The sequence below is a fragment of the Panthera onca genome, chromosome D2, assembly GCF_046562875.1.
Source record: "Panthera onca isolate mPanOnc1 chromosome D2, mPanOnc1 haplotype 2, whole genome shotgun sequence".
NCBI classification, from domain to species: domain Eukaryota; kingdom Metazoa; phylum Chordata; class Mammalia; order Carnivora; family Felidae; genus Panthera; species Panthera onca.
In genome coordinates, this window is record NC_138349.1 from 66,818,727 (window position 1) to 66,836,740 (window position 18,014).

General features: G+C 36.5%; 1 protein-coding gene across 1 annotated transcript in view; it reads left to right on the plus strand.

Annotated features, from left to right (window-relative positions):
* LOC145712508 (uncharacterized) overlaps nucleotides 1-16,023 on the plus strand; it is a 45,459-nt gene extending 29,436 nt beyond the window's left edge. Inside the window, exons 2-3 of the mRNA XM_081790542.1 lie at nucleotides 5,545-5,692; nucleotides 14,913-16,023. Of these exons, the coding sequence (XP_081646668.1) occupies nucleotides 5,545-5,692; nucleotides 14,913-15,054 (290 nt within the window). The 3' untranslated portion in view covers nucleotides 15,055-16,023. The remainder of the gene's footprint in view (nucleotides 1-5,544; nucleotides 5,693-14,912) is intronic.
* The last annotated feature ends 1,991 nt before the right edge of the window (nucleotides 16,024-18,014 follow it).

An 18,014-nucleotide genomic window follows, 5' to 3' on the forward strand; every position in this document is an offset into this window, starting at 1 on the left:
ATTTGCTTAATGAAGGCTTCTGTGCTATCTCAGAGATTTAGATAGATCATTAAATTGCTCATTTTATTTTCTTTCAAATCCAGAGAGACAGTTTCCTCTTATTTGGAGAAACTAATCACCAACTTCCATTTCTGACTTTCCTAAACTTTTGCTATTCCTACTCTTTGAAATTTTACTTTTTAATTATCTCTTTATATTCATAAAAATCATTTTTAATCACTAAGCCTATTTCTTCTCACCTCAATTATATTCTGACCCATCCCTACCCCAACCTATATGCAAGAGGGCACACTGGTAAGGGGACAGCAGTAGTTAAATGTCTCTCTGGAAACAAGAGTGAAGCTTAAACTTAGCAAGAGGGCAAGTATAAGAAGGAGGTAAAAGGAAAAGACAGTATTGGCTAATGGCTAAGGGTACAAGCTGTACAGTCAAACTGTTAGGATCCAAAATCCAGATCTGCCAATTACAATTATGAGACTTTGAGCAAGTTACCTAACCTCTCTAGGTGTTAATTTCCACCTCTATAAAATGAGGATAATAATTGGATCCATTTCATGTAGTTGTGCAAAAATGAATGTAATGAATATAATAAGTGTGAAGAACATTACCTGGTAAATTATAGGCATTCTGTGAGTATTTGTGGCTATTTCTTCTTTGTGTACAAAGATAAGGGTTTTCTCTCCCAAAACAGCAGAGAGGTAGGTCTGTCATTTTTTACATTCTTTTAGTCAAGACATTATTTAGTTAATAATATATAAGGTAGCTCATATATTAATCCATAGAAAAACTGAAGTTTGGGGTGTGTCCCAAACTACTATTACTCAATTTTTAATTATGCACACATACATGAGCTGTTATAGTTGGAAAATGGACAAACATAATGGAACTGGAAAATTTATTCAATTTATCTGAATGTGCTGCATACGAATCAATTGTGCAGTGACCTACTTGGATCATTAAGGGAGCCAGCTAAATGAAGTCTTGTGCAAGCAGGTGGCTGTTTGGCCATATGCAGACAAAGCCCTTGGGATGACCTACTTGGGATCAAAACGTAAAAGGGCACAGTTGACTTGTCCTAAAGTGTATAGTGCTAATATTTTAAAATATGATTAAAGACCTATGAATTTTTATTTAATAGTTGTTGTATAATTAAATATAAAGGATCCCAATAGAGTTGTCCCTATTTTTTAAATATTTCTCTATTATCTAGTGACTCAGATGTAATTATGGGTAAGAATAAATTGATTTGAGTTTTTGATGTAACCAAAGTTTAAAAACACACAAAAAAACTGTATAAAGCCAAGGACAATTTAGTGGTATTTTATGAAATACTAATGACAATGGAAATATACTGTTTACTTTTGTTCTAGTCTATCAGGAAACCCTTTGGCTGCAACTATAATCTGTTTTTATGCTCTTCTTATTTACATGTTTTCCTTAGCAGGAAAATTATGGACATTTGCTCACCAAATTTTACCAAACACAAATCTCATATATTATTATCCCAATCATCTATCACCTGACCAAAACTTAAGAATAGTAGGCCAATTCATTATAATTATTGCTTTTTAATGATAATGCAAGTGTTATTATTCTGACACCAACTCTCAACATTTTGTGCTAAAGAGCAAAAATACCTTGGGTAATGAAAACAACAGACAAGAAAAATGACAATCAGTTACTTGGGGCTGATTTATAAGTACAGCCAATATGACTCATGCAGATGACCTAGGGAAGGATTATTTGTATTATTTATATGAAGTCTCCTCTTCCACCAGGCATTTAGCAGACTTAATCAGAATTAAAGAAATTATTTAATTTGTTTCACCTGTTAGGTTTTCTATTTCTTTATCACTCATCAAGTAGGCATTCAAATGTAGGGAGAAAAATATTTTTAAATTATGAGTTAGTTATAGGAGTATGACAAACACCCTGAAAAACCAGAGTTAGTTGCCAATTCAGTGCCATTATTAAAATTTTATTTTAGATGACTCAACAGGTTTCTGGTAAGTTAAAGCTAAGTGTTTCAGAAACTCAGTCTGGTGTGTTTGTGTGTATGAACATAAGTATTCTTTTTTTTTTTTTTTTTTTACTTTTTTTTTTTTTAATTTATTTTTGAGAAACAGGGTGAGACAAAGCGTGAGCGGAGGAGGGGCAGAGAAAGAAGGAGACAGAATCTGAAGCAGGCTCCAGGCTCTGAGCAAGCAGTCAGCACAGAGCCTGATGTGGGGCTTGAACCCACAAACTGTGAGATCATGACCTGAGCAGAAGTCGGATGCTCAACCGACTGAGCCACCCAGGCACCCCATGAACATGAGTATTCTGAGTGGTGTTTTACAGGAGCGCCATGATTTTGTCCTTGTCTTGTAAAAAAGGTTGAATATATACATACATTATCGGGGATTGCTGATTCTGCAGGAATAGAAACTATAGGAGCACATCCTCTAGGAATAGGCACATCCTACTCTTGCCCCCTTTTTATTGCCTTTGTTTTTCTCTTTTGCACCTTCCTTCCTAGTTCTCTGTCTACAGACTTTCAATTCTATGCATGTTTTGATATTGTCCTAATAAGGGAGGAATGACGTGTAAAAAGGCTTGTGAAATGTGTGCCCTCCTGACATATCAGCCTTATTTTTCTGAAGTAATGCCACCCATGCACAAGAGGGCTTTTGATGCCTCAGTTTGTGTCTTGCTGACACTGAATAGCAGACTCAGTGTCTCAGTTATAATCATATAAATAAATAAATATAATATATATTATTTAAATAAATTATATATATAATACATATATAATATATATAATATATAATTTATATATATATAATTTATATTATATATTATATATTATTATATATAATAAATTATAATAAATTATAATAAATTATATATATATATATATATATATATATATATATAGTGGCAACATTCACCAAACTGTTACATGTATAAAGACAAATAATAAAATAAAACAACAAACTATACTAAAAGGGAATGGAATTCAAGGCCACAATAAATAGATTGATGCTTCTTCTCACTCTCAACCAGGAAGAATATCTATCATTGTATCATGACTAGGGATAGAATAGAAATAACTTGTATTTACTTAGGGAAAAGAGGAAGAAATGGGAAAAACTTTATGAGCTAAAAGATTGGCTGGGAAGCAACATTTCACTTTCTGACAGAAGTTTATCCGCATATATTGGGGGAACTCATTTTAGCTAATGGTTCAAAAGTAATTCAGTAGAGAAAAGATAGTTTTTTAACAAATGGTACAGGAAAAATTAGAAGTTTATATCTACCCTGCCCAACAAGGGAACTTCAATCTATACTTTTCATTATATACAAAATTTAAATCAGAATGGATTATCAATTTAAATGTAAAACCTGAAAATATAATACTTCTGGAATACGGTATTAGAGAAAATCTTTGTGATCTCATGTAAGGCAAACATTTCTTCAAAAGGACAACAAAAGGACAATCTGTAAAAATGGAGTTTCATCAAAATGTAAACTTCAAAATTTCAAAGGCACTTTTGGCAAATGAAAAGAAAGCCACATACTGGGGACAAGCATTTTAAATGCATATGCCTGATAAAAGACTTATATCCTATCCAGAATATATAAATAATTCTCAAAACTCAATAGTAAGAAAACCAACAAGGAAAAAAAGACACACAGATGTGAAATAAGCACTGAAAAAGATGCTCAACATCATGAATTGCTAGGGAAATGCAAATTCAAACCACAGAGAGTTACCACTACACCCCTGTGACAATGGCTAAAATTAAAAAAAAGACTGATTGTACTAAGTGTTACAAGTATGTGGATGCCCTGGAACTCCGATACACTGTTGATGGGAATGTGAAATGATACAATTTTGAAAAATAGTGGGGCAGGGCACTTTCTTAAAAAGTTAACCATGCATGTAACATATGATTTGGACACTCTACTCCTCCTATTTACCAAAGAGGAACAAAGGTATTTGACCATATAAAGATTTGTGACAAATGTTCAGAGCAGCATTTTTTGTAATAGCCCAAACTGAAAATAACCCAAATATTCATGAACAGGTGAAGAGATAGAAACTGTGATATATCACAATGGGGGTGAATCTCAAATTAATTTTCTGAATGAAAGGAAACAGGCAAAAAGAGTACCTACTGATTTATTTATATAACATACTTATATTATAAACAAATTTATAATAACAGAAAGCATTTAGTGGTGGCCAAGGGATGGGGCAGTGGGAAAGTGGGGAAAGGACTGGAAGGGAGGGATTTCAAAGGAGCATGAGGAAATTATTGGAAATTATTATTATTTTTATTGTTTTGATAGTTTCATGGTATATATACATACCTATGTCAAACTGTATGAAATTATATTCAAGTATGCACATTTATTGTATGCTGCTTATATCTCAAAAATTATGCATTTTGATCTTGCCAAATGTTACTTTTTACATCAGAAATTTTATTTGTAGGAGATAAAAAAATGATTCTTTCAGTGGACCCCAATTAAGGGCATTATAAATTTATTTACACTTGAAATTATAAAAACAATACTGATGATAAGATCTCAGAAAAGTTTTTTGCTATGGAGTAATTTTTATTTCAGAAAACTTTGCTATTTTCCATTAGCAAACAAGGAAATGTCAACTAGAGAGCAATTAGGGAAAAGAATGATTTTGTCAGATTTATGAAATATGTTTTGGCTTATTGCCAGCTCTATAGTACATGATGTCAAATGGAAAATGAAAATATAATCTAAAATTATTCTAAGCTTAAATTTGCATTCCAATTCTTAATGAATTTGTGAGCATAATGTAGACCTTTGGACATTTGGGAAGATTTATGATTAAACTTAACTTGGCAAACATAATTATAATTTGAAACAAATGGGGCTGGGTCATGACCAACTGACTTAGAGTCAATGATTGAACACTGGGACCTATTATGATGATATTAATAGGAACTCAACCTGGAGAAATTAATTTTATTTCTCCTAAAGGTAACAGGCATAGGAGATACTATTACTAGAAGAGATTGAAGTCTCAATGGAAGAAGCTAAATGAGGGTATTTACATTTTAACTAATGAGGAAACTCTGTGTCCAGTCTTATCTGCAGTCACTTTCAAGGATACCTTCTTCTCATTTGTCTCCTTGAGTGTTTCAAGATTTTTATTTTGGTAAATAAAAGAAAGAAAGAAAAACAAATTGCTGAAAGTAGAACATTTTCAACTTTCTCTCAATTTGTTAAGGCAACCAAGTGCACAACCCATTATCGTGCCAGTTCTAAACCTCTGTTGAGTTAGTGGTAATAAATTATGTAGCCTAGAGAATAAGAATTCAGTGCTAAATTCTTTTCAGTAAATCTTAATATTGTTTACTCTTAAACTGAAATCACGCAATAAAAAAAATAATTATGACCAGTATGTGTCAGGTACATAGAACATGCAAGGCATTCTGCTATGTACTTTATGACATTTAAATTCAATTCTCACAAGATTTACAAGGTCTTTGTTGTTTATTTTCTTCTTTTTTATAGAAAAGGAATCTGGGAACAGAAAAACCAAGTCATTTGCTCTGGGTCACCCTGTTACTGAGTTGGAGAACTGCGATTTGAACCCAGATCTCTGGCTTATAACCAAATGCCTTTTCCACTGCATGATTTTCCATCTCCCCTACTTATTGCAGTAAGTACTCTTTGATAGTTTGGGTCAAACAAGACATAGACAAATGAAATCTAGAAAGATATTTCTGAGTTTGGAGTAGAAAGATAAAATCACATCAAAACCCGAGGTGAGGGGCACCTGGGTGGCTCAGTCAGTTAAGTGTCCGACTTCGGCTCAAGTCATGAACTCACAGTTCGTGGGTTCAAGCCCCACATAGAGCTCTGTGCTGACAGCTCAGAGCCTGTAGCGTGCTTTGGATTCTCCCTCTCTCTCTGTTCCTCCCCCATTTGCATTCTGTCTCTTTCTCTTCTCTCAAAAATAAATAAATATTAAAAAATACTTTTAAAAAACCTGAGTGGAGGTAGTTATGAAATGCCAGCAGGAAACTGTGGAGCATGATGATATAACTGAAACTTGTGTTTTCTTTCCTCTGTTCTTCTGTGAGGTAAATCCTTTCCTTTGGGCATCTACTAAAAAAGAGAAAAAGGGAACAACTTCTCTAAGATTTTTTTTCTGAACTATTATGAGGTAGTATATACAACTCTTTAGTATTATTAGGTCTGGTATAATATGACAAATGATAGCATCACTACTCTTTAATAAGAAAGATATGTGCCTTTAAAATATACACATATTCCACTCCTAGGTGTATACCCAAGATAAATGAAAACATATGTCCATGCAAAAAAATTGTACTACGCAAATGTTCATAGTAGCCAAAAAGTAGAAACAAGTAAAATATCCCCATCAACTGATGAATGGATAAATAGAATTCATTTAATGGAATATCCACATAATAGAATATTATACATCAATAAGAAGGAATGAGTACTGATAGACACTACAACATGGATGGATAAATCTTGAAAACATTATGCTAAATGAAAGAAATGAGTCATAAAAGACCACATATTGTATGAATCTATTTATATGAAATGTCCTGAATAGGCAAATCTATAGAAATGGTCAGTAGACTAGTGATTGTCTAGGGTTTGAGGGCCTGGAGGAGGTAGGGAATGGGGAGTGGCTCTAATGAGTACAGGCTTTCTTTTTGGGTAAACAAAAATGATCTCAACTTAGATTGTGGTGATGGTTGGACAACACTATGAATACACTAAGAAGCATTTTATTATATACTTTAAATGGGTGAAATGTATGTTATGTGAATGATATTTCAAGTTGTTTGATAAAGATAGTCATATAAACAAGGTATATGTAATTCACCCAGGTAAAAGTGATCTGAAAAACAAAGAAAATCCTCCAAAAATTAATAAATAAATAAATAAAAATGAAATGAATAAAACTACCTGTATGTTGAATTGTAGCCTAGTCATACAGAGAAGAAATCTTTCAAGTATTTATAAAATTTAGTAATTTGATTGTATATTCCTAGGGCATATATCCTTAAAGACAAAAGAAAAAAATATAAAAAGAAAAAAAGAGAGATGAAAACCAAGAAGTATATTCTGAACTATAATAAACAAATTGATAGTTACCAGAGGGAAGAAGGGTGTGGGGATGGGTTAAATAGGCAATGGGGATTAAGGAGTGCACTTGTGATGAGCACCAGGTATTGTATGGAAGTGTTGAATCACTATAATTGTATACCTGAAACTAATATCACACTGTATGTTAACTAACTGGAATTTAAATAAAAACTGAAAAAAATGAAACTTGAATAAAGAACTGGATGAGAGCCTGAGGGAAGATGGCGGCGAAGGAAGACGCTGGGATCACCGCGCGTCCTGCTGATCACTTAGATTCCACCTACACCTGCCTAAATAACCCAGAAAACCACCAGAGGATTAGCAGAACGGAGTCTCCGGAGCCAAGCACAGACGAGAGGCCCACGGAAGAGGGTAGGAAGGGCGGCGAGGCGGTGCACGCTCCACGGACTGGCGGAGGGAGCCGGGGCGGAGGGGCGGCTCGCTGGCCAAGCAGAGCCCCCGAGTCTGGCTGGCAAAAGCGGAGGGGCCTGACGGACTGTGTTCTGACAGCAAGCGCGACTTAGCGTCTGGGAGGTCATAAGTTAACAGCTCTGCTCGGAAAGCGGGAAGGCTGGAGGACAAAGGGAGGGAGAGTTGCTGAGCCCCCGGACGACAGAGCTCAGCTTGGCGGGGAACAAAGGCGCTCGCCAGCGCCATCTCCCCCACCCATCCCCCAGCCAAAATCCCAAAGGGGACCGGTTCCTGCCAGGGAACTTGCTTGCAAACACCGAACTCTGTGCTTCTATGGAGCCAAACCTCCGGCAGCGGATCTGACTCCCTCCCGCTGCCACAGGGCCCCTCCTGAAGTGGATCACCTAAAGAGAAGCCAGCTAAGCCCGCCCCTCTGCCCCCGTGCACCTTGCCTACCCACCCCAGCTAATACGCCAGATCCCCAGCACCACAAGCCTGGCAGTGTGCAAGTAGCCCAGACGGGCCACGCCACCCCACAGTGAATCCCGCCCCTAGGAGAGGGGAAGAGAAGGCACACACCAGTCTGACTGTGGCCCCAGCGGTGGGCTGGGGGCAGACATCAGGTCGGACTGCAGCCCCGCCCACCAACTCCAGTTATACACCACAGCACAGGGGAAGTGCCCTGCAGGTCTCCACCACTCCAGGGACTATCCAAAACGACCAAATGGAAGAATTCCCCTCAGAAGAATCTCCAGGAAATAACAACAGCCAATGAGCTGATCAAAAAGGATTTAAATAATATAACAGAAATTGAATTTAGAATAATAGTCATAAAATTAATCTCTGGGCTTGAAAACAGTATAGAGGACAGCAGAGAATCTCTTGCTACAGAGATCAAGGGACTAAGGAACAGTCACGAGGAGCTGAAAAGCGCTTTAAACGAAATGCAAAACAAAATGGAAACCACGACAGCTCAGATTGAAGAGGCAGAGGAGAGAATAGGTGAACTAGAAGATAAAGTTATGGAAAAAGAGGAAGCTGAGAGAGAGATAAAAAAATCCAGGAGTATGAGGGAAAATTAGAGAACTAAGTGATACACTAAAAAGAAATAATATACGCATAATTGGTATCCCAGAGGAGGAAGAGAGAGGGAAAGGGGCTGAAGGGGCACTTGAAGAAATTATAGCTGAGAACTTCCCTGAACTGGAGAAGGAAAAAGGCATTGAAATCCAAGAGGCCCAGAGAACTCCCTTCAGACGTAACTTGAATCGATCTTCTGCATGACATATCATAGTGAAACTGGCAAAATACAAGGATAAAGAGAAAATTCTGAAAGCAGCAAGGGATAAACGTGCCCTCACATATAAAGGGAGACCTATAAGACTCGTGACTGATCTCTCTTTTGAAACTTGGCAGGCCAGAAAGCACTGGCACGAGATCTTCAGTGTGCTAAACAGAAAAAATATGCAGCCGAGAATCCTTTATCCAGCAAGTCTGTCATTTAGAATAGAAGGAGAGATAAAGGTCTTCCCAAACAAACAAAAACTGAAGGAATTTGTCACCACTAAACCAGCCCTACAAGAGATCCTAAGGGGGATCCTGTGAGACAAAGTACCAGAGACATCACTACAAGCATAAAACATACAGACATCACAATGACTCTAAACCCGTATCTTTCTATAATAACACTGAATGTAAATGGATTAAATGCGCCAACCAAAAGACATAGGGTATCAGAATGGATAAAAAAACAAGACCCATCTATTTGCTGTCTACAAGAGACTCATTTTAGATCTGAGGACACCTTTAGATTGAGAGTGAGGGGATGGAGAACTATTTATCATGCTACTGGAAGCCAAAAGAAAGCTGGAGTAGCCATACTTATATCAGACAAACTAGACTTTCAATTAAAGGCTGTAACAAGAGATGAATAAGGGCATTATATAATAATTACAGGGTCTATCCATCAGAAAGAGCTAACAATTATAAATATCTACGCGCCGAATACCGGAGCCCCCAAATATATAAAACAATTACTCATAAACATAAGCAACCTTATTGATAAGAATGTGGTAATTGCAGGGAACTTTAACACCCCACTTACAGAAATGGATAGATCATCTAGACACACAGTCAATAAAGAAACAAGGGCCCTGAATGACACATTGGATCAGATGGACTTGACAGATATATTTAGAACTCTGCATCCCAAAGCAACAGAATATACTTTCTTCTCGAGTGCACATGGAACATTCTCCAAGATAGATCATATACTGGGTCACAAAACAGCCCTTCATAAGTTTACAAGAATTGAAATTATACCATGCATACTTTCAGACCACAATGCTATGAAGCTTGAAATCAACCACAGGAAAAAGTCTGGAAAACCTCCAAAAGCATGGAGGTTAAAGAACACCCTACTAACAAATGAGTGGGTCAACCAGGCAATTAGAGAAGAAATTAACAAATATATGGAAACAAACGAAAATGAAAATACAACAATCCAAATGCTTTGGAATGCAGCAAAGGCAGTCCTGAGAGGAAAATACATTGCAATCCAGGCCTATCTCAAGAAACAAGAAAAATCCCAAATACAAAATCTAACAGCACACCTAAAGGAAATAGAAGCAGAACAGCAAAGGCAGCCTAAACCCAGCAGAAGAAGAGAAATCATAAAGATCAGAGCAGAAATAAACAATATAGAATCTAAAAAAACCGTAGAGCAGATCAACGAAACCAAGAGTTGGTTTTTTGAAAAAATAAACAAAATTGACAAACCTCTAGCCAGACTTCTCAAAAAGAAAAGGGAGAGGACCCAAATAGATAAAATCATCAATGAAATGGAATTATTACAACCAATCCCTCAGAGATACAAGCAATTATCAGGGAATAATTATGAAAAATTATATGCCAACAAACTGGACAACCTGGAAGAAATGGACAAATTCCTAAGCACCCACACTCTTCCAAAACTCAATCAGGAGGAAATAGAAAGCTTGAACAGACCCATAACCAGCGAAGAAATTGAATCGGTTATCAAAAATCTCCCAACAAATAAGAGTCCAGGACCAGATGGCTTCCCAGGGGAGTTCTACCAGACGTTGAAAGCAGAGATAATACCTATTCTTCTCAAGCTATTCCAAGAAATAGAAAGGGAAGGAAAACTTCCAGACTCATTCTATGAAGCCAGTATTACTTTGATTCCTAAACCAGGCAGAGACCCAGTAAAAAAAGAGAACTACAGGCAAATATCCCTGATGAATATCGATGCAAAAATTCTCAATAAGATACTAGCAAATCAAATTCAACAGCATATAAAAAGAATTATTCACCATGATCAAGTGGGATTCATTCCTGGGATGCAGGGCTGGTTCAACATTCGCAAATCAATCAACGTGATACATCACATTAATAAAAGAAAAGAGAAGAACCATATGATCCTGTCAATCGATGCAGAAAAGGCCTTTGACAAAATTCAGCACCCTTTCTTAATAAAAACCCTTGAGAAAGTCAGGATAGAAAGAACATACTTAAAGATCATAAAAGCCATTTATGAAAAGCCCACAGCTAACATCATCCTCAACGGGGAAAAACTGAGAGCTTTTTCCCTGAGATCAGGAACACGACAAGGATGCCCACTCTCACCACTGTTGTTTAACATAGTGCTGTAAGTTCTAGCATCAGCAATCAGACAACAAAAGGAAATCAAAGGCATCAAAATTGGCAAAGATGAAGTCAAGCTTTCGCTTTTTGCAGATGACATGATATTTACATGGAAAATCTGATAGACTCCACCAAAAGTCTGCTAGAACTGATACATGAATTCAGCAAAGTTGCAGGATACAAAATCAATGTACAGAAATCAGTTGCATTCTTATACACTAACAATGAAGCAACAGAAAGACAAATAAAGAAACTGATCCCATTCACAATTGCACCAAGAAGCATAAAATACCTAGGAATAAATCTAACCAAAGATGTAAAAGATCTGTATGCTGAAAAGTATAGAAAGCTTATGAAGGTAATTGAAGAAGATATAAATAAATGGAAAGACATTCCCTGCTCATGGATTGGAAGAATAAATATTGTCAAAATGTCAATACTACCCAAAGCTATCTACACATTCAATGCAATCCCAATCAAAATTGCACCAGCATTCTTCTCAAAACTAGAACAAGCAATCCTAAAATTCATATGGAACCACAAAAGGCCCCAAATAGCCAAAGTAATTTTGAAGAAGAAGACCAAAGCAGGAGGCATCACAATCCCAGACTTTTGCCTCTACTACAAAGCTGTCATCATCAAGACAGCATGGTATTGGCACAAAAACAGACACATAGACCAATGGAATAGAATAGAAACCCCAGAACTAGACCCACAAACGTATGGGCAAGTCATCTTTGACAAAGCAGGAAAGAACATCCAATGGAAAAAAGACAGTCTCTTTAACAAATGGTGCTGGGAGAACTGGACAGCAACATGCAGAAGGTTGCAACTAGACCACTTTCTCACACCATTCACAAAAATAAACTCAAAATGGATAAAGGATCTGAATGTGAGACAGGAAACCCTCAAAACCTTAGAGGAAAAAGCAGGAAAAGACCTCTCTGACCTCAGCCGTAGCAATCTCTTACTCGACACATCCCCAAAGGCAAGGGAATTAAAAGCAAAAGTGAATTACTGGGACCTTATGAAGATAAAAAGCTTCTGCACAGCAAAGGAAACAACCAACAAAACTAAAAGGCAATCAACGGAATGGGAAAAGATATTTGCAAATGACATATCGGACAAAGGGTTAGTATCCAAAATCTATAAAGAGCTCACCAAACTCCACACCTGAAAAACAAATAACCCAGTGAAGAAATTGGCAGAAAACATGAATAGACACTTCTCTAAAGAAGACATCCGGATGGCCAACAGGCACATGAAAAGATGTTCAACGTCGCTCCTTATCAGGGAAATACAAATCAAAACCACACTCAGATATCACCTCACGCCAGTCAGAGTGGCCAGAATGAACAAATCAGGAGACTATAGATGCTGGAGAGGATGTGGAGAAACGGGAACCCTCTTGCACTGTTGGTGGGAATGCAAACTGGTGCAGCCGGTCTGGAAAGCAGTGTGGAGGTTCCTCAGAAAATTAAAAATAGACCTACCCTATGACCCAGCAATAGCACTGCTAGGAATTTACCCAAGGGATACAGGAGTACTGATGCATAGGGCCACTTGTACCCCAATGTTTATAGCAGCACTCTCAACAATAGCCAAATTATGGAAAGAGCCGAAATGTCCATCAACTGATGAATGGATAAAGAAATTGTGGTTTATATACACAATGGAATACTACGTGGCAATGAGAAAAAATGAAATATGGCCTTTTGTAGCAACGTGGATGGAACTGGAGAGTGTGATGCTAAGTGAAATAAGCCATACAGAGAAAGACAGATACCATATGGTTTCACTCTTATGTGGATCCTGAGAAACATAACAGAAACCCATGGGGGAGGGGAAGGAAAAAAAAAAAAAAGAGGTTAGAGTGGGAGAGAGCCAAAGCATAAGAGACTCTTAAAAACTGAGAACAAACTGAGGGTTGATGGGGGTGGGAGGGAGAGGAGGGTGGGTGATGGGTATTGAGGAGGGCACCTTTTGGGATGAGCACTGGGTGTTGTATGGAAACCAATTTGACAATAAATTTCATGAAAAAAAATATAAAGAAGAAAAAAAAAAGAACTGGGTGAATGGGTAAAGAAGACGTGGTACATATATATATATATACACACAATGTAGTATTACTCAGCAATCAAAAAGAATGAAATCTTGCCATTTGCAACTAGATGAATGGAACTGGGGGGTATTATGCTAAGTGAAATTAGTCACGCAGACAAAGACAAAAATCATATGACTTCACTCATATGAGGACTTTAAGAGACAAAACAGATGAACATAAGGGAAGGGAAACAGAAATAATATAAAAACAGGGAAGGGGACAAAACAGAAGAGACTCATAAATATGGAGAACAAACTGAGGGTTACTGGAGGGATTGTGGGAGGAGGGAAGGGCTAAATGGGTAAGGGGCACTAAGAAATCTACTCCTGAAATCATTGTTACACTATATTCTAACTAATTTGGATGTAAGTTTAAAAAAGAAAAAAGAAAATTTAAAAAAAAAGAAAAAAAAGAATTGGGTCAGACACTAAAATAATAATAGTAATAATAATAATAACTCCAATGGATTAAAGCAAGAATATTAAAATTCATGAGTTCAAAATGAAACAAAAGTCATTGTTCACTTTTAAAGGTTGGTAAAGCACCAAACCATTATTCTAAAAACTGGAAAATAGAAGGAAATAAAACAAGCATTTAGTTTTCACTTGCTATACAAACTGTGTAACCAAATAGTCAATGAACAAAAGTTCTTAATAGAAGAATTTCAGGTAATAAATGCAGAATGACAGAATCAGGAAATGATCAGATTGCAAACCTAATGAAATAAGTCATTTTGACTGCTAAAACAATTAAGAGAAAAATTCATGGGAAACTTTATCCTGGGAAGATTAGGCTGACAGCACCTGAACCCACTGATAAATTTTAAATCACAAGAAAAAAGACAACCAGGCACTATGTGTCTCCTGACATGATTTGATTGAAAATATACAGCATGACCTATGGATGTATTTGTACAAGAAAATTAAATTCACTTAGCTATCCATTACCCTTCTACAGGAAATATAGAGGATAGAGGAACATTCTAAACAACATCCCAAGGAAGCGATAAGCCAAGTCCAGAATAGGAGAAATTCTGTGAGATAAATGAACCAGTTTCTTTAACAAATAAATGGCGAGTAATAAAGAGGGTTAAAAAAATCCTGTTACTGATTAAAAGATATTTTAAAGACTTAGCAACTTAATACAATTTGTAGATCTTGTTTAAATCCTTATTAAGAAAACTTATTGAAAGTCTATATGCCCTGTCACAGTAAGTACTTGTGAATTACAGAGGTTAACAATTTAAGGATTATTGATTGGTTGACATGTTAGGCTAGAATTCTTTTCTTCTTGAAGATATTGATCATAAAGTTATTCAAAGAAAATGAACTAATAGGAAATGTCCCCTGGTATAGGGAGATTTTGTTTCCAAAGACAGTAATAACTGTATCTCCCCTTCCACATGGTCTTTTCTAAGAAGGCCTTACCACTCACCCATCAAGAAGTGAAGTCTCTGTCTCTGCTGCTTGATTCTGGGCTGACGCTGTAACTGGTTTTTTGCAAATAGAATTTGGTAGAAGCAAAGCTGTATAACTTCCAATGCTGGACCTTAAAAGAGTGCCTGCTTCCTCCTTAGAACCCTGAACTACCATGTAAAGATATCCAGCTACCCTACTGGGGACATCATCGAAAGAGAGAGAGATGTCCATCCACCTCTAACTGTTCCAGTTATCCCAACTGAGGGCCAGATATGTCAAAGAAGGCATCTTGGACATTAAAGCCCCAACTATTTTAGTGCTACAATTGAACACAGCTTCCAACTGATCCATCAGCTGAATGTAGCCGAGAGAATGATCCTGGATGATTCCACATGATAAAGAAGAACTGCTCATCTGAATGCTCTCTGAATTCTTGAACAAATATGGTGGTTGTTGCTTTAAGTCACTAATTTGCAAGCCATTTGTTATGCAGGATAAAGCAACCTGGTGTATGCAGGATAAAACAACCACCTCTGTAAGAGTTTTGTCTTGATCTAAACCCCACAAAAATGGCACTAAGCCAATGGACATAACTTATATATTGGACCAATAAGTGTTTTCTTCACCATCCAGCTGGCTAAAGATATGTGAAGACTGAGAAAAGAACCATAATGTTGAACCCAAAGACACTCTGCAAGGACTTACTGTTGTTTGGATTTGAGTGAATAAGATGGTCTCTAACTGTCTCAAACTTAGGTCTTACACAATTGAAAGGAAGAAAGGAATGGCTATAAAATACCCTTTTCTTTTTGATGTGCAAAAATGATGGAACATCAGCCTTATTACAATTTTTTTTTTCAAAGAGGAAGGATGGGGTATTAAATAATATAGCATAGAGAAAGACTTGTAAGGACAAAAATAAATACAGTTGTACATATTTTGGGAACCATGATCATGTGTACTTTCATCTCTAGTATTCCCACTATTATCCTGATAAAATACTACACAATCCTATATTCTTAGCTGTGGTGGTGGTTGTTATCATCAACACCATTATCATCATCCATTTCAGGAAGAAGGACCTAAATGGGAGGTAATGAACTCAAAGGGAAAAGATAAGGATATAGTGAGGAGGACAGCAAAGGAAAAAGAGAGAGGGTGGAGAAAGAAATGAAATAATAAAAACTCTTTGTCAAGATTGAGAGAAATAAGGGAAGTAAGGATCACAAAAATAATACAATGGCATATTATTTGCAAAGCAATTTACTATTTATACATTTTTTTTTAATTTTTTAAATGTTTTATTTATTCTTGAGAGAAAGAGAGACAGAGCATGAATGAGGGAGGGGCACAGCGAGAGAAGGAGACACAGAAGCCGAAGCAGACTCCAGGCTCTGAGCTGTCAGCACAGAGCCCGATGTGGGGCTCGAACTCAAGAGCCATGAGATCATGACCTGAGCCAAAGTCAGACGCTCAACCGACTGAGCCACCCAGGCGCCCCGCAATTTACTATTTATAAAGAACATTAATTTATGTTATCTAATTTAATCTTTTTAACACTCACTAATGGTGTATTGTTATCTGCATTACACGGATGAGGAAATATGGATAGGACTGAAAGAATACAACCTCATCATTCTTTTCTTTCTATTAAAAATATTTACTGAATGCACACTTTGTGCCAGTCACTATGCTAAGTTCTGGCAATATAATTGTTAGTAAAACAAACATGCTATCTAGCCTTTTAACTTAAAGCCTAGTAGAGGAGGAAAACATTATTCAAATAATCACACAAACAGCTATAAAATTACAACAAATGAAAGGAACATGGTATTATGAAAATAGAGAATAAAAAGTTTTGATCTAGTCAGATAGTTCTGATTACAGGTTTTTACACAAATTCAACAGTTACCTTGCTTGAATCTTATTAATATATTTCATCCACATATGGTTGTACATTAAGCAATCATAATCATTTCAAACCACTCTTATGTATTTTTAAGTTAGTTTTCCAAGAAAGAATAAGGTGAAAACTTGGCTTTATTTTTATACATAGCACTGTGTACCACAACAATGCAACTGTTTATTGGATCAGGATTCTGTACTCTGTAACCTTTGGTCAAAAACTGGCTAACATGGTCACTTGAGCAGGGAGGAGGGACCCCATTCTAGACATGAGAATTTAACCATCACCTACTTGCCCAGTTTGGAAAGTATCACTCACAGCCTGTCAGCCAGAAGATGATTAAAGTCTGTGCCTCTAATCCCTAGGGTTTGTCCCTTTTTTTAGACTTCTCAGAGAAAATGTTAGCTTTATGCACTACCCACCAGATAGAAGAGAATGTGATCAGATAAGAATTGTACTCACAAACTTCGGCTCTAGAAGAAAAGTACACAATGCAACCACTGAACATCCAGGAGTACTTCTATTCTAAGGACATAAAACCATCTTCTCAAATAACTCCAAATGGTTTCAGATTGTTAAATCATTCATCCTTCTAAGAGCCCACAGCCAAGGTTGATAACAATAATCAGGAAACTAAAATACAGAGTTGAATTGATGTACTCTGTGTCTCCCAAACTGAATAGGAACCAGACTTGTGAAGCTCCTTTTTCTCAGTATAGACACTCTACAACAGCTTCTAAATGAAATGGACCCTGTTGACCTTTTCTAGAAATATACATTTTACCCTAAGTGCTAATTAATCTATTTAATCATTGGTTTCTCTTCCCTCCACATTTAATTTCGGAATCTTAGATATCTTTTGTTGGCTTTGATCATCACCCATACTTGGAGTTTGGGCATTTTTTATTAATTCATTTTATATTATATTCATAAACACGTGACAATATTCACACGTGTCAATTTCACATGTGACAATATTTGGACATAAATTTTAACATTTTGGTCCATTCGTAATAGCTTGTCTTATATTCTTCTGGTCTCTCTCTAGTAAATTTTAGATGTCTTACATTTACTGATTTCTTCTTTAATTATTTTGTGGTCAGAAAGTATACTTTGTATGATTTGTTTCCTTTATTGGTGAACATACCATGTACATTTGAAAATAGTGTGTATTCTGTAGTTCTCAGGGACATCATTTAAGTCCAGGTGGTTGATAGTATCATTCATGTCATTTATGTCTTTATTGAATTTTGCCTAGATCTTCTATGAAATGCTGGGGGAAAGGGTGGTGATGTCTCTAACTAGGACAATGAAATTGGCTAGGTGTCCCTTTAATTCTGTCAATTTTTGCTTC